The sequence below is a fragment of the Rhea americana genome, unplaced genomic scaffold (genome assembly GCF_003343005.1).
Source record: "Rhea americana isolate MKP2758 unplaced genomic scaffold, rheAme1 scaffold_208, whole genome shotgun sequence".
NCBI lineage: Eukaryota > Metazoa > Chordata > Aves > Rheiformes > Rheidae > Rhea > Rhea americana.
Window position 1 is genome coordinate 482,074 of NW_028186239.1, and position 27,812 is coordinate 509,885.

Sequence of the window (27,812 nt, forward strand, 5' to 3'; positions counted from 1 at the left end):
CTTTCGATTTTTGTATGTGGTTTATTGGTAGGACTGTGGGCAAGCACAGTACATTAGCAGTGTTACACATTGTCAGATTCATAGATACGTGAGTGTTTCTGGTCTTCTGTTTAATGATGTTCTAACTTTTTGAAGAACAATTAACATGTGGCGTGGAACTGTATTGCTATTTGAAATTACAGCAGCCTTATATCTCAGAAAGATATGTGTTTTCTGCCACATTACTTGGCAAGATTGATTGATTCTTCTACACTACAAAATCAGCCAAATCTTGGTTTCTAATTAAAAAAAAATTATTTGTATTTGGTGTTATAAGCAATTGATTTCTATTTATAAAATTAGTAGTTGATGGAAAATCGCTTGCTTGTTACAAAAATTTATCATCTACTGTAATTTACAAACTGGTTGCAGACTATTGAGGTGTCCTAACTTCTCTAGGGGTTCTCATTCAAGAGGAATCCTTATGTTCAACAAGGCAGAAATATTGTTCATAATATATTTCATCTTTTTATTCCCATTTCATTTTTTTCTATCTCTGTGCTCATTTTTATTGAAAGGTCAGTTAACAGAAATCAAGATAATGAACAGACAGACATCATAAATCAGTGTCCCTTCATTGACTTCAGCTGAGCAAAAGTTGTTTGTACTATATGAGCATCTGAGAAGCAAGATCATTTTAATGAGAGGTTATCATGGGGCCCAAGCTGGAGCTTGTAATGCTAGAGAAATCCTAAGAATATGGAAGGTTAAAAATAGAAAAGGAACTGCAGTAATGACTTGTCTGAAAAGCTTGGCTAAGCAGGTAGAAAGATAAAAGTTTGCAGATACTTAACAGACATATACCCAGGAGGAGGAAGACTAGAAATGAAGGTGTTCAGCATCTCTCAGGATATTCAGAGTTTATAGTAATAAACACTAAAGGTAAATGATAAAACTACAATCCATCAATTTTTGGAAGAAATAAAAGCCTTGATGTTCTGGCTTGAATTATGTTCTTGTGGATTTGTTTTATTAAGATCTGAGTTCCTTTCCATGGAATAGCAGCCTGATCTTGCGTACATAGAATCATAGAATCAGTAAGGTTGGAAGGGACCTCTGGAGATCATCTAGTCCAACCTCCCTGCTCAGCAGGGTCACCCGGAGCATGTTAGACAGGTTTGCATCCAGGCAGGCCTTGAAGATCTCCAGAGAAGGAGACTCCACAACCTCTCTGGGCAACCTGGTCCAGTGCTCCGTCACTCTCACAGGGAAAAAATTCCCCCTCATGTTCAGGCAGAACTTCCTGTGCTTCAATTTCTGCCCATTGCCTCTTGTCCTGTCACATGGGAYAACTGAAAAGAGTTTGTCCCYGTCCCCTTGACACCCTCCCTTCAGGTATTTATACACATTGATAAGATCCCCCCTCAGTCTTCTCTTSCCCAGGCTGAAGAGGCCCAGCTCTCGCAGCCGTTCCTCAGAGGGCAGGTGCTCCAGCCCTCTGATCATCTTTGTAGCCCTACTCTGGACTCTCTCCAGTAGCTCCATGTGTGTCTTGTCCAGGGGAGCCCAGAACTGGACACAGGACTCGAGATGAGGCTGAGTAGAAGGGCAGGATCACCTTCCTCCACCTGCTGGCAACACTCTTCCCAATGCACCCCAGGACACCATTGACCTTCTTGGCCACAAGGGCACATTGTTGCCTCATGGTCAACTTGTCATCCCCCAGCACTCCCAGGTCCTTCTCTACAGAGCTGCCCTCCACAAGGTCAGCCCCCAGCCTTGACTGGTGTATAGGGTTATTTCTCCCCAGGAGCAGGACTCTGCACTTGCCCTTGTTGAACCTCACGAGGTTCCTCTCCGCTCAGCTCTCCAGCCTGTTCAGGTCTCTCTGAATAGCAGCACAGCTCTCTGGTGTGTCAGCCACTCCTCCCAGCTTGGGATCATCAGCAAACTTGCAGAGGAGGCACTCCATCGCCCCATCCAGGTCATTGATGATGATGTTGAACAGGATGGGACCCAGGACTGATCCCTGAGGGACTCCACTAGCCACAGGCCTCCAACTAGACTCCACGCCACTGATGACAACCCTCTGAGCTCTGCCTTTCAGCCAGTTCTCAATCCACCATCTTTCAACATATTTTTTCTCAGAGATGTCTGTGTGCTGGAATGATAGGAAGTAGTTTTCTAGAATATACATACATGTATGTTCATGTTGTTCTGAATTTTCTGGGGGTAACTATGTCAAAGAAATACACTTCTCACTCATGGCTGATGAAGAGAGAAATACGGGATCTTTTAATGGTCCTTGTGTTTGCCTGAATTTACTCTACTGTTCTGGACTCAGACTAGAAGCAAATATCTACCCTGATGTGCAGGTTATAGAGAGGCCTGAGCTTGCAAAGATGCAAGCCTGTAAAGCCACATGACATATCATAGTGCTTTCTTGACTTATCACTGTGTGCCCCAAAGTAGTATAGCATCATGAGCATCAGTTCTCAGTACAGCTTGTGAGCTGAGATGCAGTACCATGCCAACAAAACTATACAGGATCTATCCAGTTAGCTTGGCCTCCAGTATGCCTTTTCTCTCTTTTAGTTATGGGGTTAGCAGAACAGGGGGAGCTTGGCTTTATCTTACTCTTCATTCATACCCCAGTTTAACTGTGTCTTGGGAAAATTTTAACTATTGGGGAAAAAATATGGAAGTGTGTTCTTCCATAAACACCTATTGTAGAATTTTATGATAAAGCATCTTGTACTGCACATAATCACAGATTACAGAACTATCAAGACCTGTCTAATTCAGGCAAGTTGCTTTCATACTTCAAGTAACTGTCAAAGGATGAAACTCATGGTTCTGATCACTGGAACCCCTCATCCACCCCAGCAGGAAGCTCACCTATCCACAAAGTAAAAGATATTGAAGAGAAAAATTATCTTCTAGCTGACATGAAACCATCATCATACATGTGAGAATTTTTATTCCTGAAACTAAGAATAAACCTGTAGCTGTGGGCTACTGAACAGGCTGGGGCTTATAACAGACTTAGAATAGTACCAGCCTGGGAAGAGCATGTGCACTGGAAACAAATTAAAGGCGTATTTGCAGCTTGTTCCTTCACTCACTCACCTCCGTGAGTCTACTGAAGTCTTTGAGGTGAGTTTCACCTCAAAAATTCGCCTTGTGCTGAGTTTCACCAACATAATAATGTCAACAAATTAAATTTGTAGCGTTATGTTTGTAATAAGCCACACCATGCCCAGTTGCTTTGACAATGAATTTTAGGGTTCCTAAGCCATTTGAAACCTTTTTGAAAATTTCATTCTTAGCTTATTTCTGCAGGATTTTCCCTCAAGTTGAATCAAGATGGATCTAAAGCTTTTCCTGGTTGCCTGCCTAGCCCATGAGAGGCCTACCTTTTTTCCCATGAATTTAACCATAAAATAAGAGAACTGCTGAAATGCTACAAAGGCATTTGCAAAGAAGGCAAAGAGGATCGGTCCTGAAGAAAACATCATTGTGTTCATTAATCTAATTGTAGGGTCTAACATGTCACAGTCAGTTTGGTGCTAACAGCATGGGCCTAAATTGCTCTTCACTGACTTCACTCCATTCCTGATCCTCCTTGCTGTGAGCAAGAGGGGAAGATTATGTAGTTGCCTTACAATGCTACGGGAAAACTGTCTCTTGTAACTGATAATGTCAAAAGAGAAAAACAGAAGGACAGATGATAAGGGTAATGATAAAAGAACTGAGAGGAAGGAGTCAGGTTGGTAGGTTAAGAGGGCAGGAAAGAGGCTGGCACTCCACACAATAGTGCTTATTAAGGATGGGCCAGAAATACTGTTGGCATTATAGCTTTTCAGCAAATTTCCCTGTGTATAAAGGACTAGAGACTACAGTTGTGCTTTCTGTTTTCAGAATATTACTGAAATCCTCAATGGTGTATGTGTTTTCTTAGAGTGATTATTTGCTTATTCCCCTTCCCCCCCCCCGTCAGAAATACTCAGTCTTCATTCTTATCTTCTGTGGGTTTGTTGGAAAAATTCTTGGATGATTCACAGATCTTAAGAACAGAAAGAACTGTTATGTTCTAGCTAATTTGAGTCCTTCTTAACATAAGCCGTAGAGCATTACCCGATAATCCCTGCAGCAAGCTTCTGATTCAGCCAGAGCGTGGATTTAGAAAGACATCCGATCTTTAAATTAAGACATTGAAAACTGGAAAATTCACAAGCTTTTAGATCAGCTTGTTTCAATTGTTAGTTACTTCACATATACATAACATGGATTTCTTCAGCTTCAGTTTTCAATCTTTACATCTGACTATACCATTTTCTACTAAATAAAAAAAAAACCCTATACAATATGAAATGACTCCTCCGTGTAAGTTGTTGGAGATCATTTTGAAACTTATCCTTCTCTCAGGCAAATTAAATCAATAAAGCTTTTCTAAAGGATAGGRCTTAATTAGAGCTCTATTTTTTTATCTTTTTAAAACATTTCTCTCCTTTTTTGTGGGGKGGAATATAGATGGGAAATTAATGAAGTAATTTTCTCCATAACATCCATATACAGCATATACATGCTAAAGTAGGGAAGGAATGTAAATTGAGCATTATCTCATCACTGAAATGGAATGACAAAGTGTTGAACTTGGGAGAAAAAAAATGAAATTAGAACCTAGCAGGTATAATAAAATAACAAAACATTCCAAATGCAGTTATTTTTCATCTGTTATAAACTGACAGACCTTTCTTTGTTATATGTTCTAAGTAAATGAAAGTAGACTTTTTTACGTGTACAAAAATTCTGGTCATTTTTTTGTCACAAAGTAACAGAAAATACAGAATCCATATATATATATGTATATGTATATATATATGTATGTAAATGTATGTATATCTATAAATGTTCAAATATGTATTTTTGAAGGTCATCTTAAAAAGTTGTTGAAAGTTTTAGCTCCAAGCCAAATGATGTCATTTCATTCTCATCATGGAGCAGTCTAGACAAATAGGCGGCAGAAAGTTAGTGCCCTAAACTACTGTGCCATCTGGTGCTCAATTGCTACTCATTTTAATGATAATGGATCTATGATGGATCCATGCCAACTTACTACAGCTTGAGATCTAAGCCAAAAAACTTACAATATTTCATAAATAATAGCCCAAGAATAAAACTTCTATCTTACTTGTAAATATCTTGAAAACATTTTCATTTTTAAAGAAAAATAATCGTATCTATCTAGCAAAAGCAGTGAATTCTGGAATGTGCTTTYTGGAAGTTACAAAGCACAGGCAGCATCTGCTGAGATTCCTGTTGAACCTTAGATCTAAGCATACACAGGAGTAGCTACCAGAATAATGCCCTAGAAACCCAGTTCAGTTCCCATTAGACGCAATGGCAAGCGTTGTCTTCAGCATTCAGTAAGGGAAAACTCATGACCTATATATTTGTCACTCAGTCTTCATTATAACAGCAAAAAGAGATWTATTTTTTAATTTAAAAAAGAGGCGGAGGACTTTCATGGAGTGTTTTTCTATAAAAGATTTTCTGTGAAGTGCTTTACAAAAGATGTTCTTTATTGTTACAGRGGAGAAACTGAGGCACAGAACTGTGATGTGAGTTCCCAGCATTACCCAGAGACAAGTCTCCTGGGGATGAGACCAGAAAAAGACATCAGGTCTTCTGCAGTCTTTTCACTCAGTGTGCTGGCTCTCTCATCTAAAATAACATCCATTCCGTTTTTTCACTGTGATAACATGTAGCCTATCTATACTCCTGAAATCCTATGGGAAAGTTCCCACTGGAGAAATCTTTCAGAAGTGCCCACACAAGCCCTTCAGTGCTTTGGGTAGAATTGTACACTTAGAATGAAAATTACTAGTTTTAGTGTTCTAAGATATGTTTCAAAATGCAGTTTCTTTCCAGCAGCACAGAGCGATCAGAGAAACTGAATGTCAGGGTCCTCAGAACATGATCACTTATTAAAAAAAGAAAGATATCTGCTCAGGGAACAAGTAATGTTATTCAAAGGAAACTCATGCTGTTTATTGAGAATACTGAAAAAATTCTTTTTAKTGGTTATGGATCTTTTTCTCTTATTTTTCATCCAGTTTCTTAAATCTGACTTGCAGTGTTATTAGCTTACCTTGTAAAGTTGGCAGGCTGGTAAAGGGTTGAGTTCCATAAGAAAATGGCATTTTCCTATCCTCTSGGATTTTTATCAGTTAGCAAGAACAACAATGGCAGCAAGGTGAAGATTGGTAGTGATTTATAAAAAACAACAATAATGTTATAGGAGTAATCATATCCATAAAAATGCCAATATTTTATCTCGATGTTGTTGAAGCTGTAAAGAAGACAGTAATTCATACACTGTGCACTACATGTGCAGCCTCTGATGCTACGAGAACTCATGTGGACACATCCATATATCAAAAAAGGCTGAGTCAGTATCTTGAAATCTTTAGGACTGCATGTTAAACTGAAATATTGCTCATAAGTTCCTTGATACAAAGACTGTATTTGTTTATGGTGTCAGTGCAGTGCCCTACTAACTTCTAGTGCAAATAAAGACTCTCTTGTTTTGTTTCCGAGGGCCTTGAGTCCAAGCACTGACAATATAGTGAATTAGTCCCCTTAAAGTCAAGGGGAATTCTGCTGTTAACTTCAGCAGAACCGAGACGTTACCTGAAATCTAAGAAACTTTGAAGAAACAAGTACCAATCATTCAGATGTAGAGAGATGGGGGGGAAAGCCTGTATCCTCTAGGAGTTTGKTGCAGCAACATACATGCAGAGTTGAAGCTCTGTGTGCATATATATTCCCWTTTAAGCACTAAGCAACCTACAGTCCAAGTTTGACTTATCTCTCTGTTTATCATAGCATAGTTGTGGCTCATTAGCAGTCATGAACTGTTTTATGCAAAACATTGCAATACTCCCGGTTGAGAAGGGGAAAGGGCTGACTGAAAATAAAAGACTCCTAAAGCTTTCAAAATATTTAGGAGATGAAATCATTGCTTTGTTCAAAATGAATGGTATAAGACAGAACATTGCAGCTGGTTTTCATTCTGCTATTTCAGAGCATGAGCACAGTTCTTGATAAAGCCTCTTGATTTAATTAATATATACTTGCCTACTACTGAGCTGCAATATGGAAGAAAATCTGCTGCAATATATCTTTAAGGATTCAAACAAAAGTTGTAGTAAATGATGCAAGAATTACCAGTGATGTTTTTTGATTTATTATGCAGGAGATGGTTACAATGATCCTGTCTGGCCATACAACCAGTTACAGAAATCTAAGCACCAGCTTCCTCAGGAAAAACATGCTTACATGCTTAAAAAGTGCATGGTTGCTGACAACAGTGACTTCCTCCTTGACTCTGTATTCAGAAGGGAACAGCTCCATCCATTCGTTCATTCCTAAACACTGACTTGCACATTAGCAGTTTAATGTTTGGTCCCATGCTTTTACCATTGGACCCTTGAAGCTGTTTTTTTTTCATAGAACTCGTAAAGGGAGTCAGCATCTTTCACTGATGTTGTGGCCTTAAACACACGAAAGAAWCTAGGAGAGAACAAAGAGGTGCCCATCATGTCGACTTTATACTTCATATAAGACATAAGCAAAAATTTTATTTCCTGATTTCCAAGGAAAGTAAAAGTCTAGCAACACTCTGTGATGTTCTAGCCCTTCTACAAGGTTTGAAGAAGCAGGAAAACTGTTAGATCAGGATCTCAGCTGTACCACGAGTGCCATGTAATGCCTCAGAAAACAGCATACACTGCTACTGCCCCTGGGGTGAATGTAAGAGCAGAAGCTAGCATGAACCTTCAAGCCAAAGGAGACAGTTATGATGTTCTAGTTTTGCATAACATGGTCAAGGATGATGTGTTCTCATCAGGACATGAACCTAGGCTCCAGATTTAGCACCCTTTTGGGTGCCCCTTTGGAGCTGGTGCTTTGCTATAGTGGTTCAGTTTTGAGTGCCAGACTCTCTTGTTTGTGTGAGGGGAGCCAAACTTGTAGTAGCTTTCCTCTCCCTCCTTTACTTCACCTTTCTTTTTATATGCAACAACTTGAGCTTTGAGCATTAGTCATAACTAGGGGCAATGGGAGGCCTATGATGTTCCTTATCTTCTCTAAGAAATGGGTAGATGATCTAGTCTRTGTCAATTGGACCACACCAAAATAGAGCATCCCCAAATAAAAAGTCATACATTAAGCACTTCTCATGGAGGAAGATGTCTCAGCATTTAAGCTAGGGCTTAACTCAGAAGTAGCTATCATGTCCTCAAAACAGGCAGTGATAGAGAATCCATCCCATCCCATAGTAAGTTATTGCAGTGGTTCATTGTGATCAGTCATGGGGAAAGGAATAGATACCTGAGAATTGTGCCCAGTAGGCCAAGCCTAGCCCCAAGGAAAATTCTTTTAAGTCCACATCAAGAGGTTTGTAAGAATCACAAGTGCTTTTGAACAGCCAGACAGCTAGCAGCTGGAAAACATCGTTAGCAGCTGTAGACAGGCAACAACCAGTGATACTAGCTGCCAAATCCATTCTGAGTGTTGCCTAATCAGCTAGCTGAGGCTATTCATGAGCAGAATTGGAGGCTACAGTAGATAAGTCTGAACACAAAAGCTGTTACAGTAGAAGATTTGTACTGAGTTGCTGGATGGGGAATATAAATTGGGTGATATTCAGAGTCCCTGATTTTTTTTTTTTAATGAAAGAATTTTGAGGTTTACAGATTTGACAGAAAGAAAATTACTAGTATAAGTATCTGCACCTACAGTAAGGCATTACATGTATGGAGTGAGATGCCTAACACTGTTTTTTCCATGGTATCATAGATATAATGATATTTTTCTCCCCTTAAGGCAATGACAGAAGCTGTGTTATAGGTGCTGACCAGAAAGAAAAGATATTAAAATCATTTGCTTTAAAGCCTAATAGCTTTCGYGTAACACTCTGCTTTTTGACTTAATTATCCATTCCTGTCAAGGTATGTCTGTAATATGAGGTTTAAATTATTGTTTGTGTACAATAGAAACTGATTTAGAACCAAGCTCTSCAAGGAACTTCCCCATTCCGTAGGGAGCTCACATAAGGCAAATTTGCTGCATCCTCCAAGAAAACAGAGGGGAGCTCAGTGATTTCTCTTACACCAAYCCCACTGGACCAATATGGAGTCATTAAGTGATGCACAGTTGTCAGTGCAAGTGCTCTCTGTATCCTAAGTACTTTAAGAAAGTACTCAAAGGTGTCTGTGGCCAAATGCCAAAGTACTTTTGGAGACTGGTGTCTTAATTTCCTCTGTGTGGTGCCTCAAGAAGTTACCTCAGCATATTATAGCTCAGCATTTCCCTTCACTATGTACCAAATCTATAAGGCATAAAATAGCTTTTAAAAGCATCACTTTTGGTGATTTTTAAGATTGGAATGTTTAACATATAATTACTTCCTCTTTTAGATAAATCACCGTAAAAATTGAATTTCTTAATTATACAGATATTCCTCAGCTAAACTAATTCTGAAATTCTTAAAATAGAAAAAATTGTACATTTTTTTTAAGGATAACAGTATTCTTAAACAGTGTTTCAAATGTAGCCATTTATTTGCAAAATTTTCAGCAAAATAAAAGTATTTTTTTTTTAAGGATAACAGTATTCTTAAACAGTGTTTCAAATGTAGCCATTTATTTGCAAAATTTTCAGCAAAATAAAAGTATTTACATTCTCTCAAAAATCCCGTAAGTCTTTGAAATCTATTTATAGTTTATTTTCTGTGCCATACTTTTTATGTTGCTATGGAAAACAGAGCAAAGGAAGTGGTTAGTGACAACTTCTACACCTCATGGTAGTATTACCAGAGTAGGACTGAAGAAATAGTGGCAGAATTGGGATATTTATGTTTCTATGTGGCATCCTGAAACGTATTTTTAACTTAGATGAGGCGAATCACGTGGGTGTTATGTCTCTTGTGAAGGAATCAGAAACATGATATTCTGGGCATTTGGGCATTGTGAAGGTCTGATGAAAGTCTGTGATCTTAAGAATATAGCAGAATATAGTATCTCCTGCCACCGCACAGTTTTCAAAGGAAGCGGCTCTAGGGTTTCAGCTACTCACTCCGTCAGTAAGARTTTGAAGTGTATTGGAGAGAACCTGCTGGCTTTGCTCATGCCTAGGAAATGGGAATCTGATTCAAGCTGGTATAAGATAAAATCTGGCAAAGCTGTGAATTGAACCCAAGCTTTCAGTGAAATCTGAGTAAAAAAATGCAAGAAAGACTAGTCTAGAAAGTACCAAAATCAAGTAGTTAGGGTGAGGTGGTTGGTAATTCCAGTGTTTCTGAGTTGGAAGGGCAGGCATTACTGCCCTTCAGTAACAGCTGATCTGAAGAGTGTAAAAATAATTGGGTAACACGTTTCAGTTATGTTCAAGTGAAACGCTATGCTACTTTCCCTCCAGAAAGAGCAAACTTTCTATGAAGGACAATCATTATATGCCAGCCTCTCTGTGAACCCTGTTCTGTTTTAAGGAGAAGTGGATGTGAAATTTTGCTTCACTTCATATGTATTGAATTTGACGGTGCATTTAAGAAAAAAAAATATCTTTGTAAATTGAGTTTAGTTTCWGAATTGCTTGGAAGGGGGCAGAATGATGCTATATATTATATTTTCTTGCACTGAGTAATTGTACTGAGTGGGAGGAGAGAGGAAGGAAAGAAGAGAAGGGAAGGAGAGCAGGTGTAGCTTTATGTTTCATGCTCTGTCCACACATTACGTGGAGAAAGATACCTTAATTCAAAAGAACAGCTTTACCTTATGGGATCAGGAGAGCAAAATTTAATGAGCTTGTTCAGCTTTATAACTCTGTGATTCTAATGAGAGCCTCTGGGCACTGCTGTTCTATGTCAGGATATTAGGAAGTGGTGCTGGTATGGACTGACAGTTTGAGCTCCGTTTGCCTCATGGTGGGGAGAAGGGTTTAAGGAATGTCTTGTTAATCTCTTTGCTCATTGCTGTGCCCCCAGGAGAAAACAGGCTGTGAATTTGGTGTCTCCATGGCTTTTCTCATCCGTGCTGCCATTAGCACTCACTTGAACATCTAATTCCTAGCTCTAAGTGCAGCAGAATGCCTGTCCCCCGGGCTCAGCCCCCCCTGCTTCCCTCTTCCAGAGGCAGCACAAGCTGCGCTTTTGAGATGAAGAACTTTTCTACCTTTCTCTGCTCCATCTGCAACAGGATTTTGCTGTTTGAATGATTTCTTTTTAATCGATATGCATTTTGCCTTTGCATTATTAGATGGCATCAGCTAGCTGGAGAGAGATTACTTGTTAATTTGGTGATCCTGTTTCTAAGCTTTAAAACTTTTCTTAGTGCAGATTTACCTCACAATTAAGGAATCCACTTTAAGGGATTGGTGCAAAAGTGATTGTTGAAATTTGGACTGGCTATCTGGAGCCACTCAATAGCAAAATTGAGCAATGTGAAGACTGACTTTAGTTAGGTTGGCCTCAAGCAGCTCTGAAGGGTTGTGCAGTGCAGTTTAAGCAATMCATTTATCTCCACATTTACTATGCCATCTATATATGGTGATTAACTTTGTTGTTAATWATTTGACTATGCAGTCAGATTCTGGCACTGGTGAATAGCACGTCTGCTGCATGGAAATGTTTTGGCAATTAAGAACCAATTAAATATGGCTCATTCTACTGTTCCACCCTTCTTATACTGTTCATGGACAAGACTCTTATGAGTGAAATATTTAGGATCTATTAAAAAAAAATGGAGTGTCTTGATTTAGCTCAGATTGAATGTATTTTCCTTTGCACTGAAGGCTCCTTGAAGGATGAGAGTTCAAGGGACGTTGCACCATAAAACTGGCTCAAAGAGMAAAAAAAAAAAAAAAAATCAAAATTGCTTCTAAATCATGTATGGATTCATTATCACTGGGTTAATGATGATAAAAAAAAATGTTCAGTCAAGTATTTGAACACTAGCATGTTAGGTTCACCAAACTGATCCAATAGAATTAGCAACAAAATTACGGGGCTCCTGGCATTATCCACAATCATCCTTACCATATTTTATTTCTATGTTTGGCTTGGCAGGAATTCTCCAATGAGATATGAATCACTTGACCCGTTTTTATATCATGTCTTCTGAGAGGTCTGCAATTAAGAACCATCAGTTAGACAGATGGCACCTTAAAACAATGAATATCTAGGAACGCTCATTTGTGTCATGTTGTCCTTCCTTTCTTTTTTTTTGCGTATTGAATACTGTTATCCATATATTGATGGGGTTTATGGGACCATTATACTGCTCTTTGTAAAGTTCCTAGTGCAGTGGGATCTAGTTTCTAGTGCAGTCTGTTGATTAGGGYCCGTGCAGATATCCACAATAGATGTAGCAGTAATAACACTAGAGACAAGTGGTGGTAGTTTAGCAAACAGGTGATGAYTGCAACTGTTAAGAGAAAGATGAATGCAATATCAGAATCTAATAACAGCCAGAACAACCAGAAAGTATTGACCTGTCAGCCTAATTTTTACTTTACAATTTGTTTAAATTTTATAGTTGTTATGGGAAACATTAAATGGAACAGAAGTAAATGGTATGTGGAATACCCTAAAACTCTGATCACAGGTGATGGCTATAGAGTGAGCTCTATAGRGGCTTGGTAGATGCACAGGACTTARAGCGCTGGAATTTTGTYGGCTGTATACTGCCTATGTGCTGGTKTATTGGCTTGCAAATATAGGTGCCACAGCAGGATAAATAGTAAAGTGGAGTCTTGGTGAACAAAGACAGTGTAGAGGATGTCTGCTTAGTAATGGATCTTTCAGTCCCACAGAACTAAATCACAGTATCTTGGAATTCAGTGATATTTTTGCCACACCTTTTGTTCTAGAATCAGATTTTTTTCCTTAGACAATTTAGCAAAGTGTTGTCTAAATAGCTATACTATATGGTGTATTGAAAAAAAAAGGTATCTGCTGGCACRTAGCAATCATTGAATAACTCTTAAGTAGACAGTTTTAAATGATGTGAGAATCAAATATGCAGTAATTCATCCTGGGACTTGTTCTTTTCAATATATTAACTAATGAATGACAAGGAGAGAAGTGTAAACACCAAGTTAATTAAATCCTCAGATGATATTGGGCCAGGGAGGATAGTATGTTTCAGAGCAGATGGGCTGAAATTTCAGAATGATCTGGCAAGATTCAGGAGGGGGACAGAAGGAAAGAAAGATGAGTTGGAATATGCAGAAATGTCAGGTAGTTCACCAAGAGAAAAATTATCATCGTCAAAGAACACTGACATTGTGAAAAATAAAAGTTAGGATCATTCTTAGCACTTTATAATAGCCTTTTATCTGAGTGTATCAGAATATTAAGTTAAACTTTCTCAGGTTTTGTGGAGGATAAGTCTGAGAAGTGTTGCAACCTTGTCTCACCAATTGAGAAAGTGTATAGCTGAGGATTTTAATGACATTTTGTAAATAGGTTAGCATGAAAATGATGGGACTAAAAGACAGGACTTCTCTTTCTGTCTAACCAATCATAATTAGCATTTGAGGTCAGACCTYGGACACAGTCCTGAGCTCTGCATTTTATGATGACGAAGAGTCTGACGAGGATCAGCTCAACCAGTTTGGAGCTGCAGGACACTGATTTTGTACAAGAAACCTTTATACCATGCCTCTTTAGAGCAACAAAACCAGCCACACGCAGTGTGGTCTTTCTGCATATACACAGAACAACTTTAGGGTGCCCAGTTAATAGGTTCCCATTAACTCGTATTGGACCTACGTCAAAAGCCACAGGGATCCCCCAGCACGGTGCCTGAATCAGGGCTGGATATGTTCTGCCTGGGATGTTAGACCTCTGTTCTCTTCAGTGTTTTACAGTTGCTTTGCCCTACAACAATATTTTGCACCCAGTGCGTCACAGCCCTCAGAATATTTATGAAAAGTAAGGATGGGAGTGATTATGAGAGGAATTATATATTTAAAGTGCCTAGTGTGAGCTTAAATCCTAGTCCCTGCTGTCTATCTCTTGTCAAGTCTCTTGCTCATCTGTCTTGCTCAGGGTCACCTCTCAGCTTCTTAAGACTCGTAGAAATGTTAAAAATAAGATTCCCTCTGCTATCATGGATACTCTTAAGAGTACATATAAAGGTAAGAGCATATAGGAATTTAAAGAATTTAAGGGATTAAGAATTCTTTATTTTGAATTAGACATTAATAACCCAAGAGGATGGAGGGGTGTACAGAGGGATCTTTGTATATCTAGAAAGGTAATAAGAATGACACTACCTCCTATGAATAATGATGCCATTATATAGAGCCTTGGCAGGACTGAAATTGGAACACTGCATAGAATAATGGGCCATTCACTGTAAAAACCAGAACTGGAAATAAGACGTTAAAGCAYATTCAGAAAAAAACAATGAAGAAGTCAAGCTGGTCAGGGCTAGATTGAGCTCATCTATGATGTAATGCAGTATATTCTCTGGTAAYTTGATAAACTTCTGCCTATGGATGTGTATGCTGACTCATTTATAGGCTTATGTCAACTTTAGAAAATCCTTCTCCGAGTTAGGTGATCTCACCTTTAATCTGCCATTTTATTATGCCTATGTATGGTTCACTAGCTTTCAGCAGGTGTTCTTTCTTTCCGTTTTTGCCTTGCCAGTTTTGTATATTCCTTTCTGGATAAGAGGCTGTCAGCCTAAAGAAATGAACTTGCCTGACCATCTCCAAACATCTGGAAGGCATTTGAAGTTGCCTTCTGATTATCTTGCAGACATCAGTCCTTAGCTGTCAGAGCTGTGCTTAGAGAAATTCTTTGTTGGCTTTCTGGCAGCTAAGTTTGAATGGAGATGTTTTACAGATCCCCAAACCAGTAGCACAGCTTTTTTAATTGCTTCAGGAAGCTGTTCTGAAGGAAAGTTACTCTGTAGAGGCACATTCACTGGACTGTATAGGATCTAAGACTCGTGGAGAGCATCTTTCCTTAAAAAATAGGGTGACTGTGAGAGACGTTTTCTTATAAAAAGTTTTCCAGAGAAAAGATGGGATTGTATGTGGACTAGATTGCTTTGCTTACTCAGCTTGCAACCAAAGACAGAGAAGAGACAGTAGTTGGACAGGACTGTTTTTTTCTTGGGGATTTAGTTTTATATTTTAGGTAATGTAAGTGTGCTTAGTTTTACTATATATTTTGAGGATCCCATTTTGTTCCAGGATTAACCATGTCATTCAAWCTGCAGAATTTGCTGTATGACTTGTTCTTCTTTATTTTTCTTCTTATCCCTTTCACTTTGTAATCTTCATCTCTGCTTAGGCTGGTCAGAAGAGCCTGAACTGGCTGCACTTGGAATGGGTTCTGCTATGCCTGACGTTGTCTCAGACTGATATGATGTCGGCTGTATCTTTTAGTGCTCCAGTGAGCTTCCTCTCTCTTCTTCTTTTGTTTCCACAGATACCTATCTAAGATTTTAATTTCTGCACTTATCATCCTTGAGATATGCCACAGATGTGGGCTTTTCTGTCATCAGCCTTATGTATCAGGTATACTGGAGCTAGCCTGGGATATCCTTCAGGCAGCATGGACATCTTGTTAGAGGGGTCTACTCTTTCCCCCAGCCTCTACTTGCAAAAAGAGTATTTTGACCTTTGATTTAATGTAGACCCTCCCCCCCCCAAAAAAAAAAAACAAAAACAAAAACATATTTTTAAGTGCAGAGCAGCTGCCTGGGGTCTACTTCTTCACCTAGCTGTCCTAACTGGCAGGCTTTGCTGAGTCCTAAACTCCCATGTAAACTGGCTGTTCTTCTTTTTTAACTTTTTTTTTTTTTTTTTTTAATATTAAGCACTGCCTGAAGGAACCGCATTAGACCCCTAGTACTGATTAAAAGTGTCAAAAAAGCATATGTAATAATGAGATGTGAAAAACTTGAAGTGGCACCTGAAATCAATGGTCCAGCTGCTTACCCATATCCATACTACCCCTGGAGACACATGCTGCAGGCACTTCCAGCAACCCAGTGAAGCAGGAAATCTTGTTCTAGTGAGCAGCGCTTTACCAACAGAGCAAGAGGGCTCACTGCTAAAATCATTACTTTTTGTAAGATGGACCTGTGTTACCTGCTAGACCTCAACATGGCCATCAAGGACAAAGGTATAAGCAAGAAGAAGCTTGCTCTAGATATTAAAAGGTGGTAATTGATCACTCTAAAGCAAAAATACCATTTGCAGTGAGATGGGCAGATAACTGCTGTACCAATTAATGAATTGTGCAGAGACCTGGCTAACATCTTCAGTCTATCTGTGGTTGCTAGTCTGAAGCAGCATGTTACAGCTTAATGTTATAACAATGTAAACTTTCAAAAGGCAAGTTATAATAGGTGGTGCAGCCATTACAAATAAAACATGCTTCTGTTCATTTTACGTTGTTAGCTGAGACCAAATTGGTGAAAGACAAGTTTACAGAAAGGTGAGGAACTTCACAGAATAGACATTGTATTTGGTAAGGAAATAAGTAGAAAAATTATTTTTTTGTTAAAATAAAATTCAGATGTGTAATCTTTTATCCAAGGAATACCTTTTGGAAACATGTTATAAAAATGAAAGTAAAAAGGCTGTCATGAAGAAGAATTAATACAACATTAATTAACAGTATTGAATGAACAGTTTCGTAAAGAAAGTACACGTACTTCTTTGAGAGAACAAAGTTGTCTGAATACATAATTCTACTTGATTATAGTTCTTATAATGGTTTTAAAGACCTTTTTAATGCAGCAATCAAACAATCTAAACTGTTGCTTCTCTCTTGTGATAAAGTCAGCAATGAGTAATAAGAAATATGGGCTGTCCATAAATACATTTGGACAATATTTAAACAAYTTTATTCAGCTCTGAGGAAAATGAACTTGGCTGGAGATAAGCCAACAGTAGTCTGCTGTTTGCCTTCAGACAGGAGTCTGTCCTAAACAAGGAAGGGCCATACTAACCAAAGGATTCATCAACAGTGTAAATCCRCTTTTGTTGCCTTCGGTGGAAGTTCTATCTCTATGCTCTTTTGAAAATTTCACTCCTAACTATCAGGTTCCTTTATCCTCCTCCTCACCCCTCTGTCCAGCTTTTTGCAGTACTTTTATACTGCTTTTGGTGCTGTAGCGTTCCAGCCAGCTGTAGTGGGATCTACTTCTCCTTGCATCTGCACYGTAGCTCATAGAAAGCTGAGGATCCCATCTTAAGGTCTGAGTACAAACCGTTACACACTCCGACACTAATGCATACGTGTGAATCTCTTTTTCCTAAAACTATCTTTTGGCATTGACAGTTCACTTCCCCCCTTTTTTTTCTTGACAAAGACATGAAAGGAATCTAGAACCTCTTAATTCAAAACCAGGTGGGAAAAAGTGCAATTTAGACTGTACAGAAGCAACTTTATCCATGAAAATATAAGTGTCTATTCCAATCTTTACTTTCTTGCCCTTGTCGTCATACCTTGAATATGTTTTTTCTTTCTTGTATGCCAAGGATGTTGCATAAATGGAAACTCTTCCATAGTCATCTCTGGGCTCCTTGGGAGCATAACAAACTGAAAAGCAGGTGACTTCATTTACTTTTTCCCAACTAGAGAGAAATAAATCGAAATGAGATGCTTTAAAAGCAATGTCTTAACTAGAATTTAAATAATAATGGTAATTTGGCATGTTTCTRTGAGAAGAAAATCTGATGCTAATTGCTTCTGTGGGCTTTTAAGCTATCTACTTCTTGATAATTGAATGTTGTCACAACAGATAAAGAAAGCAAATTCTGTGGAAGAGAGTAGAGAACTTCTAGAAGCTCTAGGACATGTTCTAAGAAAAAAGTATGTTTGAAGTTGAAAGGAAAAAATGTGCATAATCAATCAGAAATTGAGCTAAAGCTGTTTAAAAAAAGAGAGAGGATGTTTAATGGAATCTGAATTAGAATAATACTTTTCTAGCTCATGGAAAATAGTATATGAAGTTAATTGGACCCACTGGGTTTTATAAATTTACTTGTTTAGGGGGCTGCTATTTTCTTTAATGAAAGCATCATCCTTCACAATGTCAGGAGAACACAAGGGAATCTCTGAGCTCACATGCCAGATGTCACATTTAGTTACACTTATGRGCCCTGAAAGCCATTGTAGTTTTGGAAATCCATCGAAACCAAGGATGGTGAGCTGTGTTCAGTGGTGGTTCTTCATCTGTAAAAGGCTATTGGTACTGCAGAGGTGTCAATAATCAAAAGCCTTCTGCAAAAATAATGTCAGAGTATGCTTTTTTATTTGAAGTTTAAATAATGGCATAAAGTGTCATGTGTTGTCTTAAAAAGATGAAGCAGCTGTGTGTTTCTGCTGCAGAAAATATTTGAAATCTTCGATAGCAATAAGTACAATGTCTTTGAAAAGTGAAATCATATAATTTGATGTAATTTGATTCTTACTGCAGCAGTCTGTAAATACTGGTTACTGAGCCTTCACTGAGCCTACAATACTGTGTATTGTAACTCTTCTCTGTCAGTTTTTGCTTTCTGTAAGCCTAGCATATGCAAGATTTGCATACAAGGTTCAGAATTGTGTGGTTTCCAGTATTTATCTATATTGTCAAGGTGCCCCGAAGAGCCAGTCATGAATCAGGAAGCTATTCTGATACATGAAGTCACACAGCAGAGAGAGTATCCCAACCAAATCAAATTAAACTTGAAGAACAGGAGACAATGGAGGGATATAGTCTGACAACGAAATTCAGAGAACAGTGAGACAGTACTGGGCCAACGTATGACTGAGCTGTGGAAAGCATAGCAGCAGCCAAACTGCTGTCAACCTTTGGTTTATTCGTTTTTAGATATTACAGGAAAGAGAAGTCTTAAGAAGAAATTTGGAGGGAGATAACGAAATAGCTCTGCAGATGTTTACAGAGAATACCTCTCAGGCATGAAGGGCAGTGTGGGAGGAACGTGAAGATACTTGTTTGAATATTTATCATGTGGRGGTGGAGACTGGAATTGGGGGTTATCAGAGGGAAGTGGTGGCATCTCTCTGGTGAACGAGACGTGAGAGGAGTTACAATGTCAGAAGAGCATAAGGAGACAGTTTTAGCCACCTGAAACTTGATTCTGTAGAGTTCTTAGACCATATCCATCATTATAGGGCTGAGCTGAAGTTTTGGTAGGACAAGCTAAAAAGAAGGACAGATATGGGATGGGGTTTGTTTACCTGTTTTTATTTATATTCTGGGGAGACGTTTATCCAAAACCTATTCAAGGCAATGAGACAGGCTCTTCATAGGGAGTCAGTGGTGGAATTCATCTCCAGTTGAAGGCATCTAAATATAACTGTCTGTGTGTGAATCTAAGCTATGATTATGTCAGTGGAGATCTAGTTGCCTCAGGCTAGGTGTCAAGTGCCATTTTAGTTCTGCTGCCATTCCAGAGGGACACAGATCTCTAAGGTCTTACTGGGTTAATACAGCCAGTAGACATAGAGAGCAGTTGGTCATATCCTGAATCTCTCTSTAGGCTCTGTTGACTGTATTGCCTACATCTCTGTTGACTATTATGGGGGCTGATTGAGTATGCTCACATGAAGATAACCACATTTAGGTGTTAATACCAAACTGAATCCTGCTCCAAGGATATCAAATCTCATATTGCTGGATGAAATTCTTATTCTATTTATGTTGGTATGAGTTTAGCCACAGATTTTAACAGCACTAGGACTAGGACTTCACTTTCTGGATTTTATCTAGTGCTTAGCATCCAACCATTTTGTTCAGCTTACAAATGCTGATACTTTTGAAACCAAAATTTCCTGTAAGGTCTTGCATTAACTCCTTCATCTCTCTGTTATTGCACTAATAGCCCTGATAATGTCTCACAGTACCTCCCTAAGAACCACAAAATAAGCTAAGACATAATGTCAGCATTTACAATTGTGGAGTACAAAATACACATTAAACTTTTCTAAGAGCACCTACATACTGCAGCAAATCATGGCCCTGAAATTCCAGTCTAGCAGAGGTGTGGACAGGTACCTCCACACATCACTGTGCAGTTCCTTATGGAAGATAATAACATGGGTCTTGAAAGCTGCCTCCAGCCATGAGACTGTTAATTGGCTCTGGGAYAGCCTGCTTGTGCAGTTTTACTGCTCACTACTATAACAAGCTTTCCTGATGTTTGCTGGGATATTTCTGCATAGCTGTACTGCAGAATATGTGTGCTTTACGTAGAAAAGAGATATGTAAAACAGATATCTAGAAGATGTTTTTAATACTGTATTCTTCTGTTTTTGTGATATATTCTGTTTTGAGGATCTTTTTTGTGTTTGTGATCTCCAAAATTATGCCAGAATAATTGAGAGCACCCTTAAGACTGGAAATGAATACATCTGAAAAGAATGCTTTATTTGAATTTGTTTGCCTGAAGGGGAAATTTCTAAACTTTTACTAAAATTCCATTCCTTCCCTTCATTTTAATTAAATTAAAGCTGGGGGCTTGGAGTGAATAGTATGGTAGTGAGATATATCTGGGACCAAACTCAAGAAAAAAAGTTACCTCACTGCCGTTGGCTTGCCTGCCTTATTATCAAACACTGTGAGATTTCGTTTGCAGTAATGAACTTCTTTTATGCAAAACTTCTCATTACTACCAAATAAAAGGAGGAATATATTGACAGGAAATGCAAGTTGCATAATCTCGGTGCCAGTCCATGTTTGAATGGCTGTTCTGTTTGTCACTGCTCGATTTTATATGGCACTAGGGGACTTTTTTCCCCGCTGACTTGAATAAAAAGGATCAATTCCTAACTGACCATCTCCAACAGTGTATCAGAACCACGTTTCTTTTAGTTACAAAGTATCCCCATAGTAAACTGGAAATAATATCATATGTTATTCATACAAAGTTCAACAAATTTTTCCAGGCAGATTATGTTAACCTTGGAATCAGTGTTTTCAGGCAGTCCTGTAGAATGAGTTAATGCAGTAGCAATATCCCTCTAGCTTTTTCTCTATTTCTCTTTCCTACTCTTGGATTCRGTGACTTCTGGCTGTTCTGTGCTGGGCCACATGCAGGCACAGCAGGAGCCGCTTGGCTTTTCTGACTATATTTGCTGTCCAAACAACCCCTCTTCACCCCCACAGAGGAAGAAGCGGTGGGCAGATAGAAGCATTTTGCAGGCCAGATCTGGCTAACAGATCACAAACTGGAGCAGTCTAACTACATACTTAGTTGAAGCTAATTTCTTGAATTTCCACTGCCATGGAGTTATGCATGTACTTGACTGATTTACAGTGACCAGATCCAGTTTTACTTGTTACAACTCCCTGATCATGTCAGTGCTGTTCAACGGCACTAAGACTTTCCAAGAATTGCTTGGTCCTTTGCAAGATCACAATTCAGATAGTCCTCAAGCTGTCAGCTCCACAGCAAGTCTGCTGAGTGGCTCCCACACTGTATAAGACTACTGTCAGATCAGCTGTGGTCATTTCTGGAAAATCTGCTTTGCTGGTTTACATCTGTTTGGTTTGCTTTTGTTTTTTCACCCCAAATGTTGGCTTTGAGTCTGTATATCCAGATCAAAGTCAGCCACTTGTGCAAAACGCAAAGCATTTCCCTCAGGCCTGTGCTTATGTGCTTAATACCTTTAGGAGTGATTTTTGCCAGATTTCACCAGCTAGGCAGGGTCTGGTTAGGGTAACACATGCAGGAGAAATATTCAAGGAGTGACAGAGGACTTCAGCTGCTGGGCTTGGTGATCCAGTACAGACTTTTTTTTCTTTTTTGCCCTATTAGTATCCCAAAATTAGATCTCTGTCAAGACATGTACGTTAGACTCTAACATTTGTGAACTTACCTCAAAGTGTCCCTGGACAAGATTCCTTTTCAAAAAATGACCTGCTTCTCTACGTTGCCCCTGCTGATTCTTTTAAACAAGATATACTTTTTTACCTCCTCAATCAAGCATTAGTGCAGTGGTGAGATGCTCTCTTAAAGCGGCTACTGCTGCACTCCACTCCACAAGTGGTTTCATTTCATTAGTGGAAAATAAACACTTCTTAAGCAAACGGGGATGAAACTGTTATGTTATAGAAAACATTTCAAGAAAAGACTCTTAAAGTTCTATTTATATGAGCTGTGTGCACATGTCCAGTTTAGTTTTTTCTTGGCTCCACTTTGCAAAAGAAAGTGCTTCTAAGTGAAAAGAAAAAAATGTTTTTCTGGTATTCTCATCATGCTGATACTAACATACCTGACGTTGAAAAGGCCTGAGATTCTTCAAGGAGACGTTTGTAGAATACTATAATGACTTCAGGATATAAAGGCAGAAATAAGAATAAACATATTCAGGTTGTAGATTGATTAGTTGTGAATTTTAGTGATTAATTTTAACTATCTAAAAACTTATACTACCAGACCTCCTGTTGCTTTCTGGTGTTTCCAATGTTGATGGCCCAGTGTCTCCTCATTCTCTCTCCAGGTAGGAGAGCAAAACACAAGAAAGGAGTTATAAGTAACTCCTATGCCCTATAAGTAGGGCATACTTAGGAAATGGCCTGTTTGTTCCCAGACCCCTCAGAAAGTAGGTGCTTATCCATTTTTTGATAATATACCGTAGGAGAAGGAGCCTAGTGTATGAGGCATCAAGATGTCAGCAATAGCAGAGGTCTGGAAGAATTCTCCCAGAAAGTACCATATTCACCAAAGATACCCAGATAAGATGTTGTCTTGTCTGGTGAGATACCAAGGGTCAGRCCACAGAAGTAAAAACAATGGGATCTTAAATCATGGCTAGCAGCCAGCCTCAACAAGAAAGAGTCAGATAAGGGTTGGAAGACTTCTTCTAGGAAAGGAGAAGATCTCTTCTGCCTTTAATTTTCTGACCGATAATATAAAGAAGAAGCTTGTGCCTTGCTAGACATACAACATAACTAGCTTAGTTGCGTAATTGTACCAGTATGTGTGTGTACATAAATATATATGTTGGAGCTTTTCTCTGGAGTCATGCCAAAGGTTGATCTCAGTCAGCCTAGCTGTGAGCAAATACTTAGCTGTTGAACAGGGGAACCAGAGACAGCTGAACACAATGCTGGTCTCACCACACTGTAATGCATTCATTAGTTACCTAATATGTGGTAATTCAGTGAACCAGTCCTACCTGGAGTGGACCTTGACTAAATTTTCTGTTCAAGTTCTATATATAATACTTTATAAAGGTCAAATGACAGATGCAGTTAGTATCCTGTAGGTAGAATAGGGGTTATATGGATTTTATTAGAAAAATTACAGTCTGTAAATTTTAAGCTATCTATTGATGATCTTGGTCAGACTTTCAGCAGTATAGAAAAGACATGGAGGTCAAATCTGTGAAGGTGCCTGAAGGCCTTTTCAAATTGTCGTCAACTGACTTTCAGGTAGACTGWAATATTCAAAACAGGTTGGAAATGAGACTCAGTCTCCTAGTCACCAAATAATATTTAAAAACGGGTAGGTGAAACTGTCATAAGAATGAGAGGGATAAGTCAAAGAGAGGCAACGCAATGATCTTTCCTTTCTTCAGATATTTGATATGATCAGAAGATCAAGTTGGGACTCCAAGCAGCTCTGCATTGCAGCTCCAGCTGCAATATGAAGGATACAGCCATGTGCTGTTGAAGTACCTACCTAGAGACAGTTGCAATGCCTAAGACCATACAGTCAGTGTAAGAGCTGCAGCCTTCATGATACCCTTCATCACCTACCTGTCACCGATGACACTGAAACCATTTATATTCCCAGTACAGCACCATACCTTACCAGAAGAGATGAGAGAAGCTGCCTCATTGTACTGGAAATCTGTGAGATGTCAGTGCTAAGGCTGCCTCTGGACAGGAAGCAAAGAAGTGGATAGATATTAATTTGTTCCACTTTCTCACTGCAGGACAGATACATATCAGGTTTCCTCTGTTCCTTGGAGTCCCTTGGAAAGCATTACGGGAAACCAGGAAGAATAGATTTTTGTACTCTGTTGTTCATTTTAGCTCTGTCTGATGCTCAAGAAGTGGAGCCTCCTGGGCAGGATTAGCCRAACTGTTTGTCTTCCTGTTTATGACCAGCCAAGTTGTCATTGTTTCTAATGTAGCACTTTGCCCTCTAATGCCACATGTGAAGGGCAGTCAGTTTAGCCATCTACACTTGTCTAATTTAAAAATAACCTGTCTAATCTTGGAGTCTACTAAGAGATTTTATGTAACTGATAATTTTTCTTACCACCTGGGCATTAGTTTCTCACCACAGTCTTGATCCACATAAAGCTTCCCTGGAAAAAAGTTTTCATATTCTCATCCCCAAAGTAATAAAAATTTGAAACAATTTCTTATGAGGGCTTTCTCTAAAGGTCGTCTTCTTCTTCTTCCTACAGATTGTATGTGGATGGACCTTTTGGAAGTCCCTTTGAGGAATCCCTGAACTACGAGATCAGCCTCTGTGTGGCTGGAGGTATTGGAGTTACACCATTCGCATCAGTACTCAACACACTGCTGTAAGTAAGCTTAAGCCATTTAGAGCCATTTCTTCCCTAAACTGTCCTTATAGTGCAGTCAAATACCTTCAGAGGTGTTTAATACTTATATTAGTGTAGCATAAATGAATGCTTCCTTGAAGTGAGGTAGACAAATGAGAGAGCCTAAGACATCTCATATAGGTTATTTATCCCCAGAGTTCTGGCAGAGTTGTGCCAGTAAGGCMCATCAGCTGGGACAGAGGCATCCATCACATCACTAGCTTTTATGTGGTGCTACCAGCCTAGTCTATTGGAAATGTTTGTTTATGGTCACAGACCCTCTGGCTACATTTGTTCCCCTAGTCTCTGTTTAGACAAGGCTATGGACCATGATAGCAGGGAATTTTTAGAGTCAGGAAGCTGTGACAATCTTTCTGCTGGAAATGCAGGCCAGCTCTGCTGTTCCATTTGACTTTTGTAAATGTGTACACTTAGGATTTTAAAGGAAGAGGCTTGGATTTGGGTTTTAAAGGGTTTGGCTTGGATTCAGGTTTGGATGTTTAACTCCATTGGAAAAATTTAAATTTTAGGTGTGTCCTTTTCTTTTCTTTTCTTTTCTTTTCTTTTCTTTTCTTTTCTTTTCTTTTCTTTTCTTTTCTTTTCTTTTCTTTTCTTTTTCTCTCTTTTTGTTTTAATTTAGTCTTTGAAATTCCACTCAGATCAAAAATTTGATTTCTCATTTCTCTGTCACTCAGGCAATGTGATTCTCACTACATCCTACATCTTATGAAGTAGGATTGCTTTTATGATTGCTGTTGATTTTTTCTGTTGAAGTACTGGCTAAAAGCTGCAGTCACAGGTTAAGCACCCTAGTTTTATAGCCACTGTATAAACAGCCAAACAAAACAGTGAGCCTTAAGTATTTAAGGGCTGGCTGACTTTGGGAGGGTTTTACAATGTGCAGCTGAAGCATTTATTCCGAGATGAACATGCCAAAGGCCAGCTGTAACTCCAAAGTGATATTAAAGCCTCATTTTTAGGTGCTATGCGTGTCCTTCATCTAGGCTAGACCAGGCAGTGCTGAGCATTTCTGAAAATCATCCTTCTTTGCGTCAGCCCCACCTGTGTCATGGTGCAACCCACAAAGACCATCCTGGACTACTTTTTCCTTTTTCTAAAAGCATATTTGATCATCCTCTTAAAGAGAGAATGTGAAACATAAGTATATTTTTGCTGAAAGCCTGGAATCTGGAAGGATAAGCTGATCATTTTCCTCATGATGGATTATCTTTGATAATGTTTAGCAAAGATGTCACATATCAGAACGATGGACCAACAACGGGTAATGAGATTGCTGCCTCTATCAGTGTGTTATTAGAGGCAGTAAGAACTTGCACAGACATGCCTAGAAGCTTAATGTCCAGAAACTTTTTCAACATGAGATAAATGGGATCCATTTATCTGAATAAAGCTATAAATTGCCTTCCAGTCAATCCTGTAACCTGGTTTTGTTGCAAATCTTGCTTTGTGTGCTATCATATTATACATGGGGAAAAGTAATGGTCTTAGCCTGCTTTGCTTCTCAGTGTTTAGAAACATCTACAACAAGGCACTGGTTCACTGGATGATCTGCTTGTTGTTTTTGCCCTGGCTTAGAAACTGAAATTGGCAGGTGTGAAAATGCAAACTGTCTTATGATGCCAGTGTCATAGAACAGCGGGAAAATCCTGTTTTTTCATGGACATACAGTTCTGAAGGAGATCAGAACACAGTTTAAACTGAAAGTCATTTGTTTCTTGCTCAACTGTATTCCTGTTGTATGAACACGATTTAGTTCCAATTCCTCTCCTCCCCCCTACTTAACCTGTTGAACAAATCTGCCCTACTTTTAACAAATCATGACATATATTAGAGAAAGCTAGTGGCTTCCATGCAGAGGTGGTAAATAATGGYTGTTACAGACAGTGGTAACATTTAAAAACATGCAAGAAGTGTTGTATACATGTGGACTTGATTGTACTGGGAGAGTGCACGTTTATTGCATAACATGCCCTCCTGGAGGTAGACCCAAGCATGTATATCTGATTTGCTGTTTTAAATGTATGCTTGACTTGTTTAATGAAGTTTTTCATTCCAGCCTCCTTGTYCAGCTGATTTCTAGCAATGTTTCATTACTGAAAGTGGTGTTTTGTTACTGAGCTACAGCATTTCCATACAAAATGCATTGCATGTCTCTCTTCTTCTGTCTTCTTTATGAATGAAGACACTTATTTTTCTTGCTACTCTTTATAGTTATCTCATCCCATCTAATCAGATCCTTCCTAAGGGCTTCTGTTAGTATAAGCAATCAGAAAAATGTGCAGGAAATCCTACTGTGCAGGTCAACAATATGCAATCAGGACCTGAAAGGCACAGTACTTCACAATCTTAAAGGCCTTTCTTCTGCCCATGGGGATTTCATGCCAAAAGTGAGGAATTCTCAGCTCCTACATGCTGATGAGAGTGTCTCCACACTGGCTCTTCAGGCTTACAGTGGAGGTTATGGGGATAAGGCAGCCATTGGAGCCRTCTGTTACATAGATCCATTCGCACAGTATAAATGTTGGATATGGCAGGGACGGTAGAGTTTGAAATGATGCACAATGGATGTAGTGAGATGTATCATAAAGCTTTGCAACTGGGTTTGGTTCTTGAGACAGCAATGTGAAGTGGTATTTTCTAGTTGAAAATTATTTTAGGAGGAAGAAGGGGGAACTTTTTTGGGGGGGAACAATTGTTTAATTGTTCATTGGCCACCTCAGTGACCAGAACAACAACAAAAAACATCACTGGCACCTAAGAAAAGACTTGCTGGATATTCTTGCTTTGTTGAACTCATAAATCAGCAGGACTTTTTCATTTTTATTTTCTAACTCAGCTTGTTCTTGTCCTTCCTTTCTATTATATTTGTGTTTTGTTTGCATTAGAAAGCTGACATGAGAGTCATGTTTCCCTAAATGAAATGCCAGATTTTCCCCATGACAGCATTTCACTCCCCAGCATTTTCTGAGGACTGTAATATATCACGCAACTGCCTAAAACAGCAGAGCCCTTATTTGATTTAATCTGTGTGATTACGCAACAGTATTAATTATAATAAACCAGAGCTTATCACATATAATGGCAGAATTTAGTCCTAACATTATTGCCTTTGTCAATATTTTCCTCTTATGGACCATTTTGTAAACCTAATACAGAACTGACATAATACACTTGAACTTTGTTTTGAAATAGAAGTTTGATAATG

General features: G+C 38.9%; 1 protein-coding gene across 2 annotated transcripts in view; it reads left to right on the top strand.

Moving 5' to 3' along the window:
• The window catches only part of NOX4 (NADPH oxidase 4), a 107,032-nt gene that overhangs the window by 69,665 nt on the left and 9,555 nt on the right, over nucleotides 1–27,812 (top strand). For both annotated transcript variants that reach the window (XM_085304367.1, XM_085304368.1), the window contains one exon: nucleotides 24,446–24,565. In XM_085304367.1, coding sequence (XP_085160493.1) covers nucleotides 24,446–24,565 — 120 coding nt within the window. The remainder of the gene's footprint in view (nucleotides 1–24,445; nucleotides 24,566–27,812) is intronic.